Here is a 17,081-nt window from a genome sequence, read left to right as displayed (position 1 = left end):
GAGGAGCTGGAAGAAGTGACTGGGGAGAGGGAAGTCTGGGCCTCCCTTCTGAAGCTGCTGCCCTGGCAACCCGATCCCGGATAAGCGGAAGAAAATGGATGGATGGATGGATGGATGGATGGATGGATGGATGGATGGATGGATGGATGGATGGCATAACTTAAATTTAAAGGTTAGCACCAGAGTTTTCTAGAAAAAATATTTATATTTTATTTTGTGGTTTTAAATGCTCCACGTTGAAGATGGTAAGAAATAAAGGCATACTTTTTTTTTTTACTGTCAGCTCTTGTAGCCCCTCTGCTGTCGGCACCCATATAGAACTGTCGGCTTGTGGTAATGTTCAGCCGCTCCCTCCCAATTCAAACTCTCTAAGAGTTAGAGAGCTAAATATATTTGAAATATTGGCTACCTTCGACAGAAAAAGGAGCTAAGTCTATGAAAGCAACGTAGCAGTTTAGCTAGATTTCCAGGGCATAACATGGCAGTTTATTATGACTCAGCCAAAGTAATAAAATAACTAACTGCACTCTGATTTTTATTAATGTGTTTCACTCTATTGAGCAGTGAAAGTAAATAAAACGTGTTACATGTATTTTGCTTTAAGTATTTATTTACTGGAGGGTTTTTAATGTTAGCGCTACAGAGCCACAGCTAACAGCCAGCTCCCCACTTCAGCAGCGCAGCTTCTTTTTTTAATGGCGGTTGGCAAACAAGGTGCATTACCGCCACCTTCCAGGTTGGAGTATGGATCAGAAGCTCATAGCCTCCTCATAACAGCAGCGCAGCTCTTCTTCCTCCTACACTTTGAACTGAACCATTGTTCTAACAATGGTGGGGGGAACCTAAAAATTTTTTCTTAGATGAATGGCAGATTTACTTCTTTGTTTCTATTGCCTTTATTCTATTGACATTGTTTAAGTACAAGGGTTTCTTTCATGATTTCTTTGGGGGGGGGGGACCATTCTAGACTTTTCCAAGATTGGGGAGGTCCGGGCCCCCCCTGGCCCCCTCCTTGGAATTACTCCTATGCCCAGAGAGGACCATCATATGCACAGAGAGAACAAGCATTGGAACAGTGCAAACACTAAGGAAAGCATGTATCCCAACGTAGTTTCTAAATCAACAAATAGGTTCAAAACAGAAGTAATTGCTGTTCTCTCTCAGTGGTTGAACATAGATTAATGACATAAGCAGGAGGAAAGGTACACCATGTCCACGTCAGCAGTCCACCACAGACAACATGGTCTGTAATATAGATATATTACTGCTGAAATATTGTGCATTCTATTTATTCCTTCATTTCTGCCACTCGTGACAAAAACAAATTTATCAAATTGATCATAGACCTAAAAGACAGAAACTGTGTAGCATCTTTGATTTTGTTTCATTCCTCGTGTTTTTGAAAATTGAGCTGTCCAAGCATTTAGATATGGTAAATTTTATTTAGGTAACAAAGCAAAACAAAAAAACAAAAACAGACCCAGACAGCATCAGTTCTGGTTTCTTTTTTTTAATCGAAGGTAAAGATCAGCAGCTATTACTCAGATGTTACTCGATGTGTAGAAGGAGCTGGGAGAAGAAACATGCTTCCTGAGTAAACAGTTTGTAATCTTGTGCGCGTCCAGCTCCACCTTTGCTGGAATATTATAAAAGGACTTGTTCTCCCATTGAGTTCTGTCATTGAGTCAACCCGTAGGACCAACATGGGCTCCCAACGGTTGCAGCCCAGATCATGGCTTGTCTTCCTGACTCTGCTGGTCGGCTCTCTGTCTCAGACTGGTAACACATTTCACAGCTTCACTAACAGCTCAAGTAATTCTACATAAAATTTTTTTGGGTGTCTGATGTAAATGTTTTATCCTGAGAATTTTCTTCTACTTTTAATACTTTAGTGTCTAATTCACATGTTTTTATAGAAAGGACAAATATTTTAAACTGAAAAATGGAAATTAAAATCTTGTCTAACTGATTTGGTGACCTCGCAGATACCCAGGTTTTATTTACTGAGATTTGATGATGAAGCATAAATATTTGATATTTAAAATATATAATAATGTGTTCAACTAGTCAGTTATAATTTCTTGTTTTCACCACAGTAACGATCGTCCCTTCTCTTCAGACACTGGATCTGACTTCAGGTAACCATGCAAACACCAGCATTTTGGGGTTTGACTACTACTATCAGTATTTATCAACTTGTTTGTCAATTCTTTTCTTTCTAACGTTCTCATTCAACAGCCAACATGTCTCACCTTGACCAAGTCTGCACAACTTGGGGAAACTATCACTTCAAGACCTTCGATGGGCATTTCTTCCAGCTGGGCTCCACCTGTAACCATGTGTTGGTCTCCCACTGCGGGGGAAGCTATGAGAGTTTCATCATCCAGATGAGGCGGGGCCTGGTCAACAACACCGCCACCATCAGCAGCATCACCATGAAGCTGGATGGCTCAGTGGTGGAGCTCTCCAACAGCTCCGTCATATTCAACGACCAGATGTGAGTTCAGTCCAGATCTCGTCTCTGGTTCATGTCATGTTTGCCACAGACTGAATCTCTGCAGGAAGAGTTACAGCTACGGTTAAGTTACAACTTCATATTTACATTCATTGCTGTTTATCATTCTCATTGTTTGATATATATATATATTAAGAGTTTAATCATAAACTTGTGTCAAAGTTATTGGAAAGCTTAGCTTTTCAGATCAGTTTAAGGTTTAGTTTAGGGGTGTTTTTTTATTTAATGGAAAATGTTTGGTACAACAGCTGGAGATAGGCACCAGCACCCCTCCCGACCCCACTCAGGGACAAGGGTGTAAGAAAATGGATGGATGGATGGATGGATGTTTGGTACAACACACAGTAATTATGATTTTAATATCATTAAATTCAGGCCACAAACATCCAGCTCATTTTTACTCAACAGACTCTAAGTACTCAGTCTTTGACCAAAAACATGAACTCCTTTCTTTTTTTGTAAGGAAAACATCTGAGAAAATGTCCACAACTTAATGTTTATAATCCCAAAATAAAATATTTACAATAAAATCATTTTGAATTTTAAAGTGGAAAAAAATATGGCCACTGAATGCTTTCAACTTGGTGATTTTGGCCCACAGCTCAAACAGTTTGGATACCTCTGATTTAGGCAAATAGAGAACTGAGTTAACTTAGAGCTGGAATATCTGACATGAAATCCTATGTTTTTCTCTAAGCCAGCTCTTTGCACATCATCTCTATGTTTGCTTCTGCCCTACAGTCTCACTGCTCACATACGCCTCATACCAAGATCTCTGATCTACCTATGGCATTACTGTTGTTAATTTATGTTTTTAAGTTGTTAATTTACGTTTTTAAGTTTAGAAGGTGAAAAAATATCTCAGCCAGTTAAAAATGCAGGATCCTTTTGAAACAAAGATGGAGAAAGTGACAGAGTTGTTTTCAGCTGCTCACCTTCTGTCTAATGCACCTGCACAGTAAAACCTCTGCAGAGTTCATGTAAAATGCTGTAAGCAGACACAACGCAGTATGTTGTGTGCATTGCTTAGAAAGGAGCAAAAAAAGCTCCATTAATAAGACAGAAGAAAAAGTGTTTGTGTTTTATTTTCTTTTCTCTTCTTTTCTTTTCTTTTTTTCTTTTCTTTTCTCTTTTCTTTTCTTTATTATTTCTTTTCCAGTGTTGTTCCTAAAGTTTGTGGGTTCTCAGAACTTGTTTTAAAATGTTAAAGTTCTTCAATTAAAAGATCTTGAAGTCAAAATGGAAGGGTTTACTGAACATGTTTTCTGACTGATGTTGCTTATGTCTAATGTTGAATTATTTTGCCTCAAAATGTTTCCTCAGTTTTTAGCTTCTGCTCTGTGGCTCATCTTGTTCCTGTGTGTTTGCTGCAGGGTGTCTCTGCCACTTGTTGCCTTTGGAGTGACAATCAAAAGGACCACATCCAGCATCTTTGTTGAAGCCAATCTTGGAATCAAGGCTATTTGGAATTTGGATGACTCCTTAGATGTATGAAGGACACAAACAGACTAAGCACATCATTAAGTCTTTCCAAGCTAAAGTTATTCAATCTTTTACAATTAACACAAATATCTCAGACGTAAAAACAAAACAATTAATTCTTTTATGTGACTACATTTCACAGAAAAAGTAAGAAAACTTGTGTTTGAGGGATTACTTCTTTGAAAGCCTATGCCACATGTTGAATGAAAATGTGTTTTCTGGCTGAGCAGCAGTGACTCGTTTTATCAGACTGGAGGTGAGGACTCCAGGTAGGCCTGTCTGTCCTCAACATTCCCAGATTCCAGAGGTCGTTTCTAATAAACCCAGCCATGTGGAGGACATGTTAGAAGACAGAGTTTGCTCCCAACTAATGGGGATATGGAATTTCCTCCAAGCACGGCCAGAGAGGCAATTACTGCATGAGAGCAATCCACGAAAAATAATTCAGAGCTAAACTCACAAACTGATAAACTCTATATTTAAGGTAAAATTGACAGGTTTTTCAGTGGTGTAAAATTATAATTTCAACAAATAAAAACAAATTCAAAACAAATTTATTTCTTCACTTTTTGTACTAAATGTAATTATGTTGGAGCATATATAGCTCTGCCCTTTGTTGTTATGAAACTAAATGTCTGCATTATATAGTACACCTTTACTAGGAAGACTGTTTATAATAAACTCTGATACGTATATTCCTCCATGAACATGTTTTAGTGCTCACACGTCATATAACTTCATCTCTTTATGTGTCATGTCTTTACAGATTGAGCTGGATAGCAAATATCAGAACCAGACCTGCGGACTGTGTGGAAACTTTGATGGGATAGCTAATGATTTTATGAAAGATGGTAAGGTCATTTAATGGTAACTCAGCATGGATGCTGGTAAGGGTGACTGTGGCTCTGTAGAAAGAGTAGTTGTCCTGTGATCGGAAGACTGTAGGTTCAATTCCAGCTTCCTCATGTCAATGTGCCCTTGGGCAAAGATTCTTAACCCCAACTTGTATGTGAATGTGACTCTAGTGTAAAGCGCTTTGAGTGGTCAAAATGATTGGAAAAAGCGCTATATAGGTTCAGTCCATTTAAAATATTGCAATTAATTTAGCTTCTACATTCTATGAGAAACTCTGTACTTTTCCCAATGACAGACTTTAGGATTGAGAACGTAACACCAGATTTCAAAAGAAACCACTTTAAGCTTTCCTTGGCTGTGGGCTGAAGTTTCTGGGGAAAAAGTTAATGTTTTCTGCAGCTCTGAGTTTATTTTTGATAGATTTTGATTAACTTGTCTGTAAAATAATGTGCTTCAATGTCTTTGTGCTTTATAAAAGATGATGAGAAAATACTGTAAACCCTCTGTTGTTCTGTCAGTTATTTAAGAAATCTGGATAAGTAGCTCAGTTTCAGAAAGACATGGAAATTATATCCATTTATGTTTTTCCTTAGTTTGCTGAATTCATTTACTTATTGATACACACCAAGTTTGGGTTGTCTTTGCTAAATATTCTACAATGACATCTAATGTGAGAGTAGTTGCTGGTTTGTGACAGGATGGTTACTGTGTGACTGATTGTAGGGGCTGTGCTGTCTGTAGTGGACTTGGCTGAGACTTACAAGGTAAACGGGCCCACTGAGACGTGTGTGGAACCCGACCTCAGCCCGATCCGGAGCTGTGGGGATAAGGTAATGATCCATATCATCATCAGTCACATATTAATATCAGAACACTTCATTACTTTATTACTTTACCTTAGCAACAGCAGACCCACATACTGAGCTGTGACGCTGAAGTTAGCGTCTGATTTAGAGTTCCAATTCTGCGGTTGAATGAATGAAACAGTTTACATTCAACCCCTAATTGACCAGAAGCCTCTATGGACTGAGTTGACCACAGACTGAAAGTGTTTATAATTTTTACCCCCAGCTGCTTTGTGAGAAGACCTTCACCAACGATCCGTTCAGCAGCTGCCAGAACCTCCTGGATGTGGAATCATTTACCAAGGCGTGCATGGCAGACATGTGTAACTCAGAAGAGAACACAGAGTCCATCTTGTGCAAAACCATCTCAGAGTTCTCCAGACAGTGCGTCCATGCAGGTGGAAGACCCCAGCCTTGGAGGAACGAAACCTTTTGCTGTAAGCTCAACACACGTAGTCTGAAGATTAGAGTCCTTCTTTGCTATTTTGTTTTAAGATTAGCTTCCTGCAGTTGATACCACAAAATGAAACAAACCGTCTTCACAGACAAGCGATGCCCATACAACATGGAGTTTCTGGAATGTAGCCGGCCATGTCAGGACTCCTGCTCCAACCCACAGGCCAGTCAGACCTGTGACAACCATTGCCACGATGGCTGCAGCTGCCCTGCAGGTAAAGACACACTCATGTTCTAATACAAGCATCCATGCTGAGTTATTTATTGTTCAGGCAAATTAATGATCATCTTTCCTGCCTTCAGGAATGGTGTTTGACGACATTGGTAACACAGGATGTGTCACAGCTGATCAGTGCCCATGTCTCCATGGCAACCAGATCTACCAGTCAGGAGAGTCCTACTCATTCAACTGTAGATCCTGGTAAGCTGGGAACATATGTAACTCTACCAGGTCCATATATGGAAAGAAAATCTGAGTTAGCCAGTAGCATGTTCCTATGTGACGGGTACATAGTTTGAATAATTAATTTGAAATGCATTTTATACTTTCATGCTAATGTTTACAAGGTCGTTTAAAAAAGTATGTGTCATAGCTTCACATTAAATATGTACTTTCATAGTGAGTATCTATTTGCCAAACAAAACGTTTAACTTTTAAAATTATTTTCAAACAAAATATTTATTTTCCAAATAAAATATTTAACTGGCCCTAAAAGTTTTGCTTTCTAACTAAATAGATTTAGTTAGTAACAAATATTTAGATTTCTAGCTAGATAATTACCTTGTAAATATATAGCTAAATTAGTAGGGCTGTAGCGATACAATAATCTCACGATACAATACGATACACGATATTCAACTCACGATACAATATATATTGCGATATTCAGCAAATGCTACAATTCAATACACTTTTGCGATTTTCTGAAAGATTTTAGAGGGACAGAGTGATTTTGGTGACATTTTGTGACTGTTGGAGTTGGACTGAATTAATTTAACTGAAAACTGATTAAAATCACCAACTACACAATACCTGGCTCTGGTTGGACATGGACACAGACTTAAAGTCGATAGCTGGACAAAATGAATTACAGAAGTGGTGAGGAAACATGTTTCTTTTAATTGAAACAGTACAAACTGAAGCTTATGTGCATTTGTAAAGTAAATAATACCTTTTTTTAACCTTGACACAACATCTGAAGGAATCACTCTAAACCTGATAACCTAATCACTCTCCCGGCGAAGCAAGCAGTGAGTGAACAAGGTGACAGATGGATGTTACGATACTTGTGGATGAATATTGATTTTTTTCTAGGAAAGAAAATATCGATATATATTGCAAAATCGATATTACACAGCCCTATAAATTAGCGGAAGTGGATTATCAAAATGAAAGCCGGACTTTGCGGACCCCATAGTTAACCACAGCAAAATCAGTACTGTTTTTAACACCAACACCTTTCAAGTCAATTAACTAAATTTTGTGTATGAATTTAACAGTGTTTGTGAGAGAGGCCACTGGACGTGTACGGAGGAAAACTGCTCGGGAACCTGTTCGGTGGAGGGAGGAGCTCACGTTACCACCTTTGATGGGAAAAGCTACACCTTCCACGGAGACTGCTCCTATGTTCTGGCTAAGGTATAAAGAGCTTTATACCTCTGTATACTTGGACAATGATTAAATTCATTTTGTAATGAACATATTTAGTGCTTAACTACACAAGTGTAACATCAGCATCAAGGCATGCTGGTTCACCAAAAGATACTTAAAAAACAAATGAAGGATAACAAACCAGCTTATGTTGTCTTAACTATAGTTTTAAAAATTAAAGTAATGGGGGTGCCCAGAGGACACCCCCAATACCTGTCACTGTTAGAAGACAGGTATTGTTGCCTTGCAGCAATAAGGTCCTGGGTTCAAATCCAGGGTGTACCTACCCTGGTCTCCCAATGACAAGACTGCTGCCAATAGCAGCGCCTCTTCCACCCTGCCAGGATTAGGAGACAGAGCCAACGCCTGGATGGATACCCTTAAGGCTTCTGTGTTAGAGATCAAAGATCCCGGTGTCTAATTGTTTTTTTCTGTAACTAGAAGAAAATACAGATAGCAGCAGGCAGCCATCTTTCAGTCAGCTAAGCAACAGTGTGCAGTAGTGTGTGTTGCCCTCTTAGCTATTTGCAGTCAGAAACAACCTTTTAAACTCACTATATATCTTGATGCTGGTAACCAGTCAATGCTCACACTAAAATGGGTGTGTTCTAACTGGGATTCCCATTTGGGCTGACAGGTTTTGTGTCACTGTGTTGCAGCAGAGTGATGGCTCCCTGTACACTGTGTTGGTGGACCTGGTCAAATGTGGTCTGACAGACAGCAGGACGTGTCTCAGAGCTGTTACTTTGGCCCTGGGCAGTAATGCCGTGGTAAGACACCGACACATTAATTCCCCGGGTTATATTTCTGTTGTTTTTCATGACATGTACGTAGGCACAATGCTAAGACTTTCAGATCATTGGATTGTGCCCACAAGCATCTACTCAAACTTGGGATAGAACTTGTAAGAACTAGTTCTAACATTGTCACTTTAAAGTTAAAATACATAAATATATAAATATTAAGACCACAGATTTTTGAGAAAACTAATAGAAAACAATAGCTGAAGCTAAACAAAAAGATCTGGAACAACATATATATATATATATATATATATATATATATATATATATAATCTGCTGTCTTTCCACTTAATACCAGGTCATCAAAATTCAAGCATCTGGGCAAGTCTATGTCAACAATATTCTTTCTCAGCTTCCATTGTTTACATGTAAGTGAATATTATTATTACTGTCCATCTAACACACCCACACACAATGTCCATATACATCTACTTGTAGTATTTTATTCTGCTAAGGTTGCAGACTTTTTAAGCTGACATTCAGTGTGCAGCATCATGGACTAAAACATATGACATCTATGATCAGTTTTTGAAGATAATTAATGAAAGAAAATGGAGGAAAATTAGAGAACTCGGACACAACAGACATGTAGGCACAACACCAGAGAAAGAGTGAGACAGAAACCCACAGGCTGTTAGAAGACAGTTTATCGCCATAACACACCATATGAACTGTGATAAACATGTTGATGAAATGAAACTTGTAGGACATGTTGCTTCAATATTGACAGCTCACTGAATGCTATGTGTCTATGTGTTCTGATCTCTACAGCTGAGCTGAGCGCCTTTTGGCCATCCTCCTTTTATGTTGTAATCAGCACCAAAGTGGGAATCCAAGTGATGGTCCAGCTCTCTCCTGTGATGCAAGTCTTCGTTTCAGCTGATGTGTCACTCAAAGGAGCCACATCCGGTACATCTCCATGTATTTAGCTGGATGTAAACATGCATCTTTCAGGTTACCAAAAGCTCATCTCTGTCCCACAATGCTCCACAGGGTTATGTGGGAACTTCAATAACATAATGAGTGATGACTTCCGGGTCATCAGTGGACTTGTGGAGGGAACCGCTGCAGCATTTGCCAACACATGGAAAACCAGAGTCAGCTGTCCTGACATCGTGCCACGCTTTGGAGATCCTTGCAGCCAGGACATTAGCAGAGGTACAGATGATCTCCTGCACACAATGTTATGTTGAATGTTTTAAAGACAACCCAAATTCAGAGAGGTAGGCAACAGGTGATGTTTGAATATTTAATAAAAAAAGATGAACCAGCAAACTTGCAAATATACAAAATTCCAGAACCGAACAAAAATAAACCATAGCAGAAAGCCAGCCAGGAGGCACGAGAAGAATGGAGGGAAACCAGAGCAGCAGTGGAGAGGTTACAGGGAATAAAAGGAGGAACCAGCAAGGAGTAACTGAGAAAGAGGTGCTTAAGTACTGGGAGCTTGAATGCTGGAACAAAGGAACTGGGCTGATAGCTAATGGGTTGCAGGTGTGAATGGCAAGAACAGGAGGCAGACTGAGGAGAGAGAGAGAAAGTGGCATTGGAGGCGAGAGAGTAAGCAGGGGACAAGGAAATGAATCTAGCAATTAAGCAAATATTATAAAACTAGAGTAACTAAAAATAACTAGACACAAGAAATAAACATAACTAGAATCACTGCGAAAGGACTGAATTAAAGAAAAATTGAAACTGAACAAAATAAGAAACACAAAATAATGACACTAGAATGAAATCAAACTACAAAACAACCTAACAACCCGGGATCCTAACACACAATGTATCATCACAGCTTACCACAGGCCCTCCAGGATGTTGGGTTATGCTTTTGTGATTGTTGTGGCCTAAAATTACTACTTTTGCAGCACTGTTTCCAAAAAGTTACAGTCAATGTTTAATCTTAAATTTTGCCATAACATGATCTTACAAAAAAGGTTGAACATAACCTTCCCAATAAAGACAGAATTTTAACATAGTTAATATTTAAAGTGCAAACAACATTTTCAAGTACTTTCTTGAAATAGAAGTCTTAAAACAAATAGAACCATGTCCTGAGGAGTTGCCGAAATGCAAAAGAAAGATTTCATAGTGATCATTCAAGTTAAGAGTCTGATTACACAGCATATGCAAATCCTAGTAGAGAAATTAGTAGAGAAATAGAATATTTCAAAAATGTTTTTGGCAGAAAAGCAAGACACATGCTTTCATCTTGCAAGTTCAGCTTTCAAGAAACAGGAAGCTAAATTAGAAGGCAAAAATCAGTAAATGAGATCTTGGCCAATAATTTTAAAATAATAAGCAATGACAAGTAAGTAAGTAAATTTTATGTATATCACCATTCAAAGATCAAAATCACAAAGTGCAGATTAAACAAAGTAAAACAAAGATACACAGATAAAACATGATGCCAAAATAAAAAACCAAATTAATCAGTAGAAAGGTTTTCTGGACAAAATCTACTTTCACATTGGTACCATCAGCGGCAGCTCGAGTTTGAGCTTTAGTCCCAAAATCTCAGAAACATGTCTATGTGTGAAGTGACATCAGCCTGGATGCCTTTCATCAGAGAAACACTACTGTTTTTTTTCAAGATACACATTTTGTTATGACTTCTTTTATATTTGTGTGTTTCAGAGAACTATGCACAGTACTGGTGTTCCAAATTGACTGATCCACTGGGAGTGTTTGCCCCTTGCCACTCTGTTGTCAGCCCCAGCTCATACAAAGACGTAGGTTTGCAAATGTGAAGCATTGAGCGTGTATAAAACTCTTCTACTGTCATAGCCTTCTCCATGTCCGCTTTGTGTTTGAGCAGAACTGCATGTACGACGGCTGTAACTGTGAAAAAAGCGAGGACTGCATGTGTGCTGCGGTCTCCTCATATGTCTACGCCTGCTCAGCAGCAGGAGTCCACATCAGTGGCTGGAGGGAAACCACCTGCGGTGAGCAAAAATTAGTGAACATCTTTTCACTATTCGGAAACATATCCTTCTGCTGGGTAGATCGGAGTGTTTGATGAACCTTTTCACATTTTTTTCAATAGGAAAATTTAGCGAATCATGTCCGTCAGAAACAGTTTATGAGTACAACATGACCTCCTGTGGTCGGACGTGTCGTTCCCTCAGCCAGGCTGATTACTCCTGCCAGGTCAACTTCACTTCCGTGGACGGCTGCGGCTGTGCTGAGGGAACCTACATGAATGAAGGGGGACAGTGTGTGTCCAGTGCGAGCTGCCCCTGCTACGATAAGGACACCTTTATTCCTGCTGGACAGGCCATCATCAAAGATGGAGTAACATGGTAACGACTCACAGATGCTCATTGGAGATTTTCATATTCACATAAATATGAACCGTTTTATCATCAAAGAACATGTGGTTTAAAAATAAATTGTAAGCAAATCCCCTAATCTTGCCCCCTATGCCAGTCCAAGTCCTTTAAGTCCCAGTAGATTGTTTACTAAGTTGTCATGTTAAGCAAACGTAAATACATTTAATTTGACAAACTTTATTTGACTACATGTAACAAATAAATTTTTTTTTGTAAAGTTGGTGCTCCATTTTCTTCTGTTCAGTAAACTGACAGAGAGTAGGGCAAAAACATGGAGTTTAATGCAGTCAGCTTGTAATGCCTTGTCAAGGCTGTTTGGGGTCAGATCACTACATCCCCACATGACTCATATGATTCATATCGATTCTGTTTGTTTCATCCACAGTGTCTGCAGACATGGGGCCCTCAGCTGCTCAGGAGGAGCCAGACTACAAAGTAGGTTTCTATACATTACATCTATCTATGGGAGGGTAATTTTGTGATGTTTATACAATTAACACCTAATTGCAACCTATAATGAGGTTTGTAAACAGTGCACTGTTTCATTCTTTAGCAAAGGATGTCTTAGTCCATAATCTAATAATCATAATTTAACAATCTGCACTCAATTTCAATCTTCAGCCTCCACATCATGTGTCGCCCCCATGATTTATTTTGATTGCTCCACTGCTCAGCCTGGCACCACTGGAGCCGAGTGTCAGAGGAGCTGCAGCACGGTAGACATGCCTTGTGTAAGTACAGCAAAGCATTTCAGTTCAAAAAAGCATTTTGATGTAAATCCACGCGCCTTGTTCAGCCTAACATCTCTTCGTTCTTGCCGGGAGCAGATCAGTACAGGCTGTACATCTGGATGTGTGTGCCCAGAAGGCCTGCTGTCAGACGGAGCAGGAGGCTGCATCAATGAGACAAGCTGTCCATGTGTCCACAATGGACACGTCTACCAGCCAGGACAGACTCTCACAGTGGACTGTAACACCTGGTATTTGAGGCATTTCTGACCTTTGACTTTAAAAACTGTAGCACAGATATTAACTCTTTCATGCCAATTCTCTCCCTTCCAGCACTCACATCTGACATTCATATATTTGTTTGATTTATTTCTGTTTGTATGTCACCACAGCTCATGCAGCGGACGAACGTTCACTTGTACCAACAATGTTTGCAATGCAGTTTGTGGGATCTATGGAGATGGTCATTATATTACGTTTGATGAGAAAAGGTTTGACTTCAGTGGAGAATGCGAATACACACTCCTACAGGTAAGAAGGTTACTGGACAAATCAACATTGTTTATTTGTCAGAATTAAAATCTTTAAATGTGATGTATGTTGATGTACAAACCTGTCACTAATACACACTGGCCCAATAAATAAACATCCTTGGACACTCACCTTTTAGACATATTGAGGAGTTGAAATTAATCTTTCTCTAGCAATAGAAGTGAATTCTGGAGCCTGTTAGCGGAGAAAACTATCAGCTGTATCAATAATTGGCTTTTTTTTTATTATAAAAACACAAAGGAAATCCTATGACTGTATTACTGTCTGTTCTCACTCAGGATTATTGCAGCCCTGGTCAGGGAAACAGAAGCTTCAGTATTATCACTGAGAATGTTCCATGTGGAACCACTGGGACCACCTGCTCCAAGACCATTAAGATCTTCCTGGAGGTAAACACACCACACTCATTCCATCTACACCTGTGATCTAGTTGTTAATATCTTCCAACTGCTGGACAAGGAGACAAGATTCTAACAGCATGACAACCTGTAGCAAAAATACCACTGCCTCATCTTAGCATAGTCCTAATCTTTCTTCAAAAACCAGAGTTTATTTGTAAAGTTTTTAGAATGCTATGTATTAGTATGTAGGGAGTTGGGAAAAACATAAACCCTGTCAATCTTTGACTTGTGGAACAAAATATATACAAGGAGAAATAGAAGTTTCATATAGAGTCTTTGCAGTGTTTAACATTTTATGTGTTTTTTGTTTGCTTTGTAATCTTCATGTGTACAGGATAATGAATTCCATCTTAAGGATGACAGTTTTCAGGTGATAAAAGGAAACATCAATGTTCTCCCTGCTTCTGTACAAAAAATGGGTATTTACCTGGTGGTGACCATCCAATCAGGGCTGGTAGTCATGTGGGACCAGAAAACCAGCTTTTTCATTTCTCTCAGTCCACAGTTCCAGGTAAACCATTAAGTGTGTGTGTTGTGATTAACTAAATCTCAGCTTGGTTCTTTAGGTTTTATTTTAGATGACTGCAAGCTGGCCGAATACAAGAACACACTATCTTGCACATGAACACAAATCCTTGTATCATTTTGTTTGATATTTAGACCAACACTGATCAATGCTGGATATTTTTACTGAACTGGTAATGTACTTGATGATGATAAGTTCAAATCATATCAAATTTGTGACTGTTCTGTTTTCACCATGCCAGGGTGAAGTGTGTGGCCTTTGTGGGAACTACGATGGCAATAGTAAAAATGATTTTACCACACGCTCTCAAGAGACTGTGACAGATGTTTTAGAGTTTGGGAACAGCTGGAAAGTGTCATCTAGCTGCTCTAACGCCCAGCTTCTCAGTGATCCCTGTGCCTCCAACCGCTACCGGGCAGCCTGGTCTCAGAAGCAGTGCAGCATCATTACCAGCGCCACCTTCCACAGCTGTCATGCAAAAGTAACATGCACACAGCACAGCTACACCTAAATGGATCCATGTTTACATAAATTAAAAACTCCTTGGGAGATTAGATAGTTTTTTCTTCTCTTCATCTTTATCACTACATGCACAGATTGATTCTTTCTTTGCGTGGTGATCCAACTACTGTTTATCTATCTAAAACATCCTGTTTTAGAAAAAAAAATTACCAGGCACTGTTAGATGAAATTCCACTCAGTCAATGTTATGTTATAACATGCTTAAGAATATAAAGCATTCATAAACAGGACAGAGTAAAAGCTTTGAATAAGGCTCATAGTAGAGTCTGTTAGAGTCCACGTATTTGTTTTGTACCAAGGATAAGGGATCCTGAACAGTGGAGAGACAGTCTGGCTTCTAACCTTTGGTGTATATCTTAACTTTACCGCATGATAAAATTTCCACCACAAGCCTAACAAACCTTATTTTAGAATGTTTTAAACATGAAAAAATTGATGGGAGAATATTTGTAGTTATTCTACAAAGTCTTCTATTTATTGGCCTCTTTTGAACTTCTTTCAAAATATGTAACAGTATAGCTTACATGAGTATAATTAGAATGAGAAAGACAACATGTTTGATGTAACTGCTTTGTGTTTAAGGTCGATCCTGGCCCATACTATGATTCTTGTGTGAGAGACTCCTGTGCTTGTGACACTGGAGGTGACTGTGAGTGTTTCTGCACCGCTGTGGCTGCGTATGCCAAAGCTTGCAGCACAGCTGGAGCCTGCATCAGCTGGAGAACTCCAAAGTTGTGCCGTAAGTTTGATCATCACAACGGCTGTCATGGTGATGGAGCTATTTGATGATGTAACAAAATCAAAAATTGGATTTTGTTTAATTTTAAGTTAATTTCAGCTTTACAAAGCACCAGTTCAAAACTTTAGTAATCTCAAAATGCAAACAAATAAATCACATATAAATCAAATTAAATACATATTTCAATATAACTGACTTTTTAAATACCAATGAAATTATTCCAATTTGAATGAAGTAAGCCCTTAGACAGTGTAACAGGGAGTTTCCAGTTATATCATGCGAAACTTCATTTTATATCAAAGAAATGATATAAAATGTCCATATTTTGTGTCTGCTAGCTATTTTCTGTGACTACTATAACTCCCCTGGTGGCTGTGAATGGCATTACAAGCCTTGTGGAGCTGACTGCATGAAGACATGTAGGAATCCCTCAGGAAACTGTACCAAACTCATCACTCACATGGAAGGTAAACATGTGTTCAGCATGCTAGTTAAAGGACTTGTAACTTTACTTACATCACATTTTATTAAACAGTATTTCAGATAAGACAAAGTATTTTGAACATAAGCTAAATAAAGTTGGGTTACCGTTACTAAATAATATTCATACCACAACATAATTTCCCTATTATGTATAGTAATCAAATCATTAAGAGTGAAAAATTAAGATGCCAGGAAGCCAATGTTTAGTAAAAAGTGACTTGTTTTTCCACATTGCAGGAGGCATGTGTTATGTTTTCACCGAGTGAGTTGTAAAAACATCATGATGGAAAAGTCAACTCTTCACTTTACACCTATATTGGACATTTCATTCCCCATTAATTAACATATGTATTTTTGTATTACATAGGTTGCTATCCACAGTGTTCTAACACCAAGCCATTCTTTGATGAAGACACAATGAAATGTGTGAACTGGGACCAGTGTGGATGCTATGATGACAAAGGCATCCATTACAGCACAGGCGAGAAGGTTCCATCCAACAGCTGTTACACTTGGTATGTCTCATATAACATTGATCATTGTATTAGCATAACTGGTTCAGTAAACAGTAATAGATTGGTGATTATGTGTATGCTATCTGATTCATACATGCATTGTCATACTATATAAGGTTATATAACTAGACTTTGTGGGTTTGTGTGGTCTTTATTTTGGGCTATGTTCCATTTGGGGTCTCACACAATGCGAATACACATCTTAGTTAACTAAAATTAACTAAGATTCACACAATGTGAATCTTAGTTAAGGATTTGTATTTTGCCCCAACTGTAATTTAGCATTTATGTTTGTTATTAATTGGACAATTCCTTGAACTGTCTTCTCTGCTGAACCTAATGTTTGTTATTTGGGGTTATTTTTTGCCTATGACAAAAGCTAAGGCAAAAAGGTATGTAACTTAAGTATTTATTTATTTACTTATTTATTTTTTACATATTTGTTAAACTTTCACTTTTTTGTGGCAGTTTGACAGAAAAAAATGAGCTCCTCTGCCTTCTCCAAGTGCTATCAGTAATTATTAAGAAATAAACTGCACATTCAGAAACACCCAATAACAGCCAGGAGGAAGTTCTTAATCTTATTTAGTAACAGTAACCCAGCCTTGGTCTGGGCCTCCTTACTTTGGCTGCTACCCCTGCGACCTCCCTCCAGATAAGCGGATGGAGGGAGGGA

General features: G+C 38.7%; 2 protein-coding genes across 2 annotated transcripts in view; both read left to right on the top strand.

The window, feature by feature from the left end:
* Positions 1 to 2,243: 2,243 nt before the first annotated feature.
* Positions 2,244 to 6,197, top strand: LOC108166165 (mucin-5AC). The gene is made up of 6 exons (XM_017303862.1): positions 2,244 to 2,497; positions 3,889 to 4,003; positions 4,764 to 4,848; positions 5,576 to 5,682; positions 5,924 to 6,095; positions 6,193 to 6,197. Exons 1-6 carry the CDS (start codon positions 2,244 to 2,246, stop codon positions 6,195 to 6,197), a joined length of 738 nt encoding a protein of 245 aa, XP_017159351.1.
* Positions 6,198 to 6,262: 65 nt separating this feature from the next.
* The window catches only part of LOC103462314 (mucin-5B), a gene marked incomplete at its 3' end in the record, with an annotated part of 12,868 nt that continues 2,049 nt past the window's right edge, over positions 6,263 to 17,081 (top strand). The window contains exons 1-20 of the mRNA XM_017303861.1: positions 6,263 to 6,368; positions 6,457 to 6,574; positions 7,654 to 7,792; positions 8,464 to 8,574; positions 8,906 to 8,975; positions 9,379 to 9,516; positions 9,601 to 9,765; positions 11,245 to 11,339; positions 11,426 to 11,552; positions 11,654 to 11,909; positions 12,325 to 12,374; positions 12,561 to 12,670; positions 12,767 to 12,918; positions 13,060 to 13,198; positions 13,498 to 13,608; positions 13,955 to 14,131; positions 14,388 to 14,627; positions 15,251 to 15,407; positions 15,746 to 15,874; positions 16,258 to 16,405. Coding sequence (XP_017159350.1) covers positions 6,263 to 6,368; positions 6,457 to 6,574; positions 7,654 to 7,792; positions 8,464 to 8,574; positions 8,906 to 8,975; positions 9,379 to 9,516; positions 9,601 to 9,765; positions 11,245 to 11,339; positions 11,426 to 11,552; positions 11,654 to 11,909; positions 12,325 to 12,374; positions 12,561 to 12,670; positions 12,767 to 12,918; positions 13,060 to 13,198; positions 13,498 to 13,608; positions 13,955 to 14,131; positions 14,388 to 14,627; positions 15,251 to 15,407; positions 15,746 to 15,874; positions 16,258 to 16,405 — 2,738 coding nt within the window. The remainder of the gene's footprint in view (positions 6,369 to 6,456; positions 6,575 to 7,653; positions 7,793 to 8,463; positions 8,575 to 8,905; positions 8,976 to 9,378; positions 9,517 to 9,600; positions 9,766 to 11,244; positions 11,340 to 11,425; positions 11,553 to 11,653; positions 11,910 to 12,324; positions 12,375 to 12,560; positions 12,671 to 12,766; positions 12,919 to 13,059; positions 13,199 to 13,497; positions 13,609 to 13,954; positions 14,132 to 14,387; positions 14,628 to 15,250; positions 15,408 to 15,745; positions 15,875 to 16,257; positions 16,406 to 17,081) is intronic.

This window comes from Poecilia reticulata, linkage group LG3 (assembly GCF_000633615.1).
Source record: "Poecilia reticulata strain Guanapo linkage group LG3, Guppy_female_1.0+MT, whole genome shotgun sequence".
Lineage (NCBI taxonomy): Eukaryota > Metazoa > Chordata > Actinopteri > Cyprinodontiformes > Poeciliidae > Poecilia > Poecilia reticulata.
Note: the sequence above shows the minus strand (reverse complement) of the source record. Positions and strands in the feature narration are given on the sequence as shown.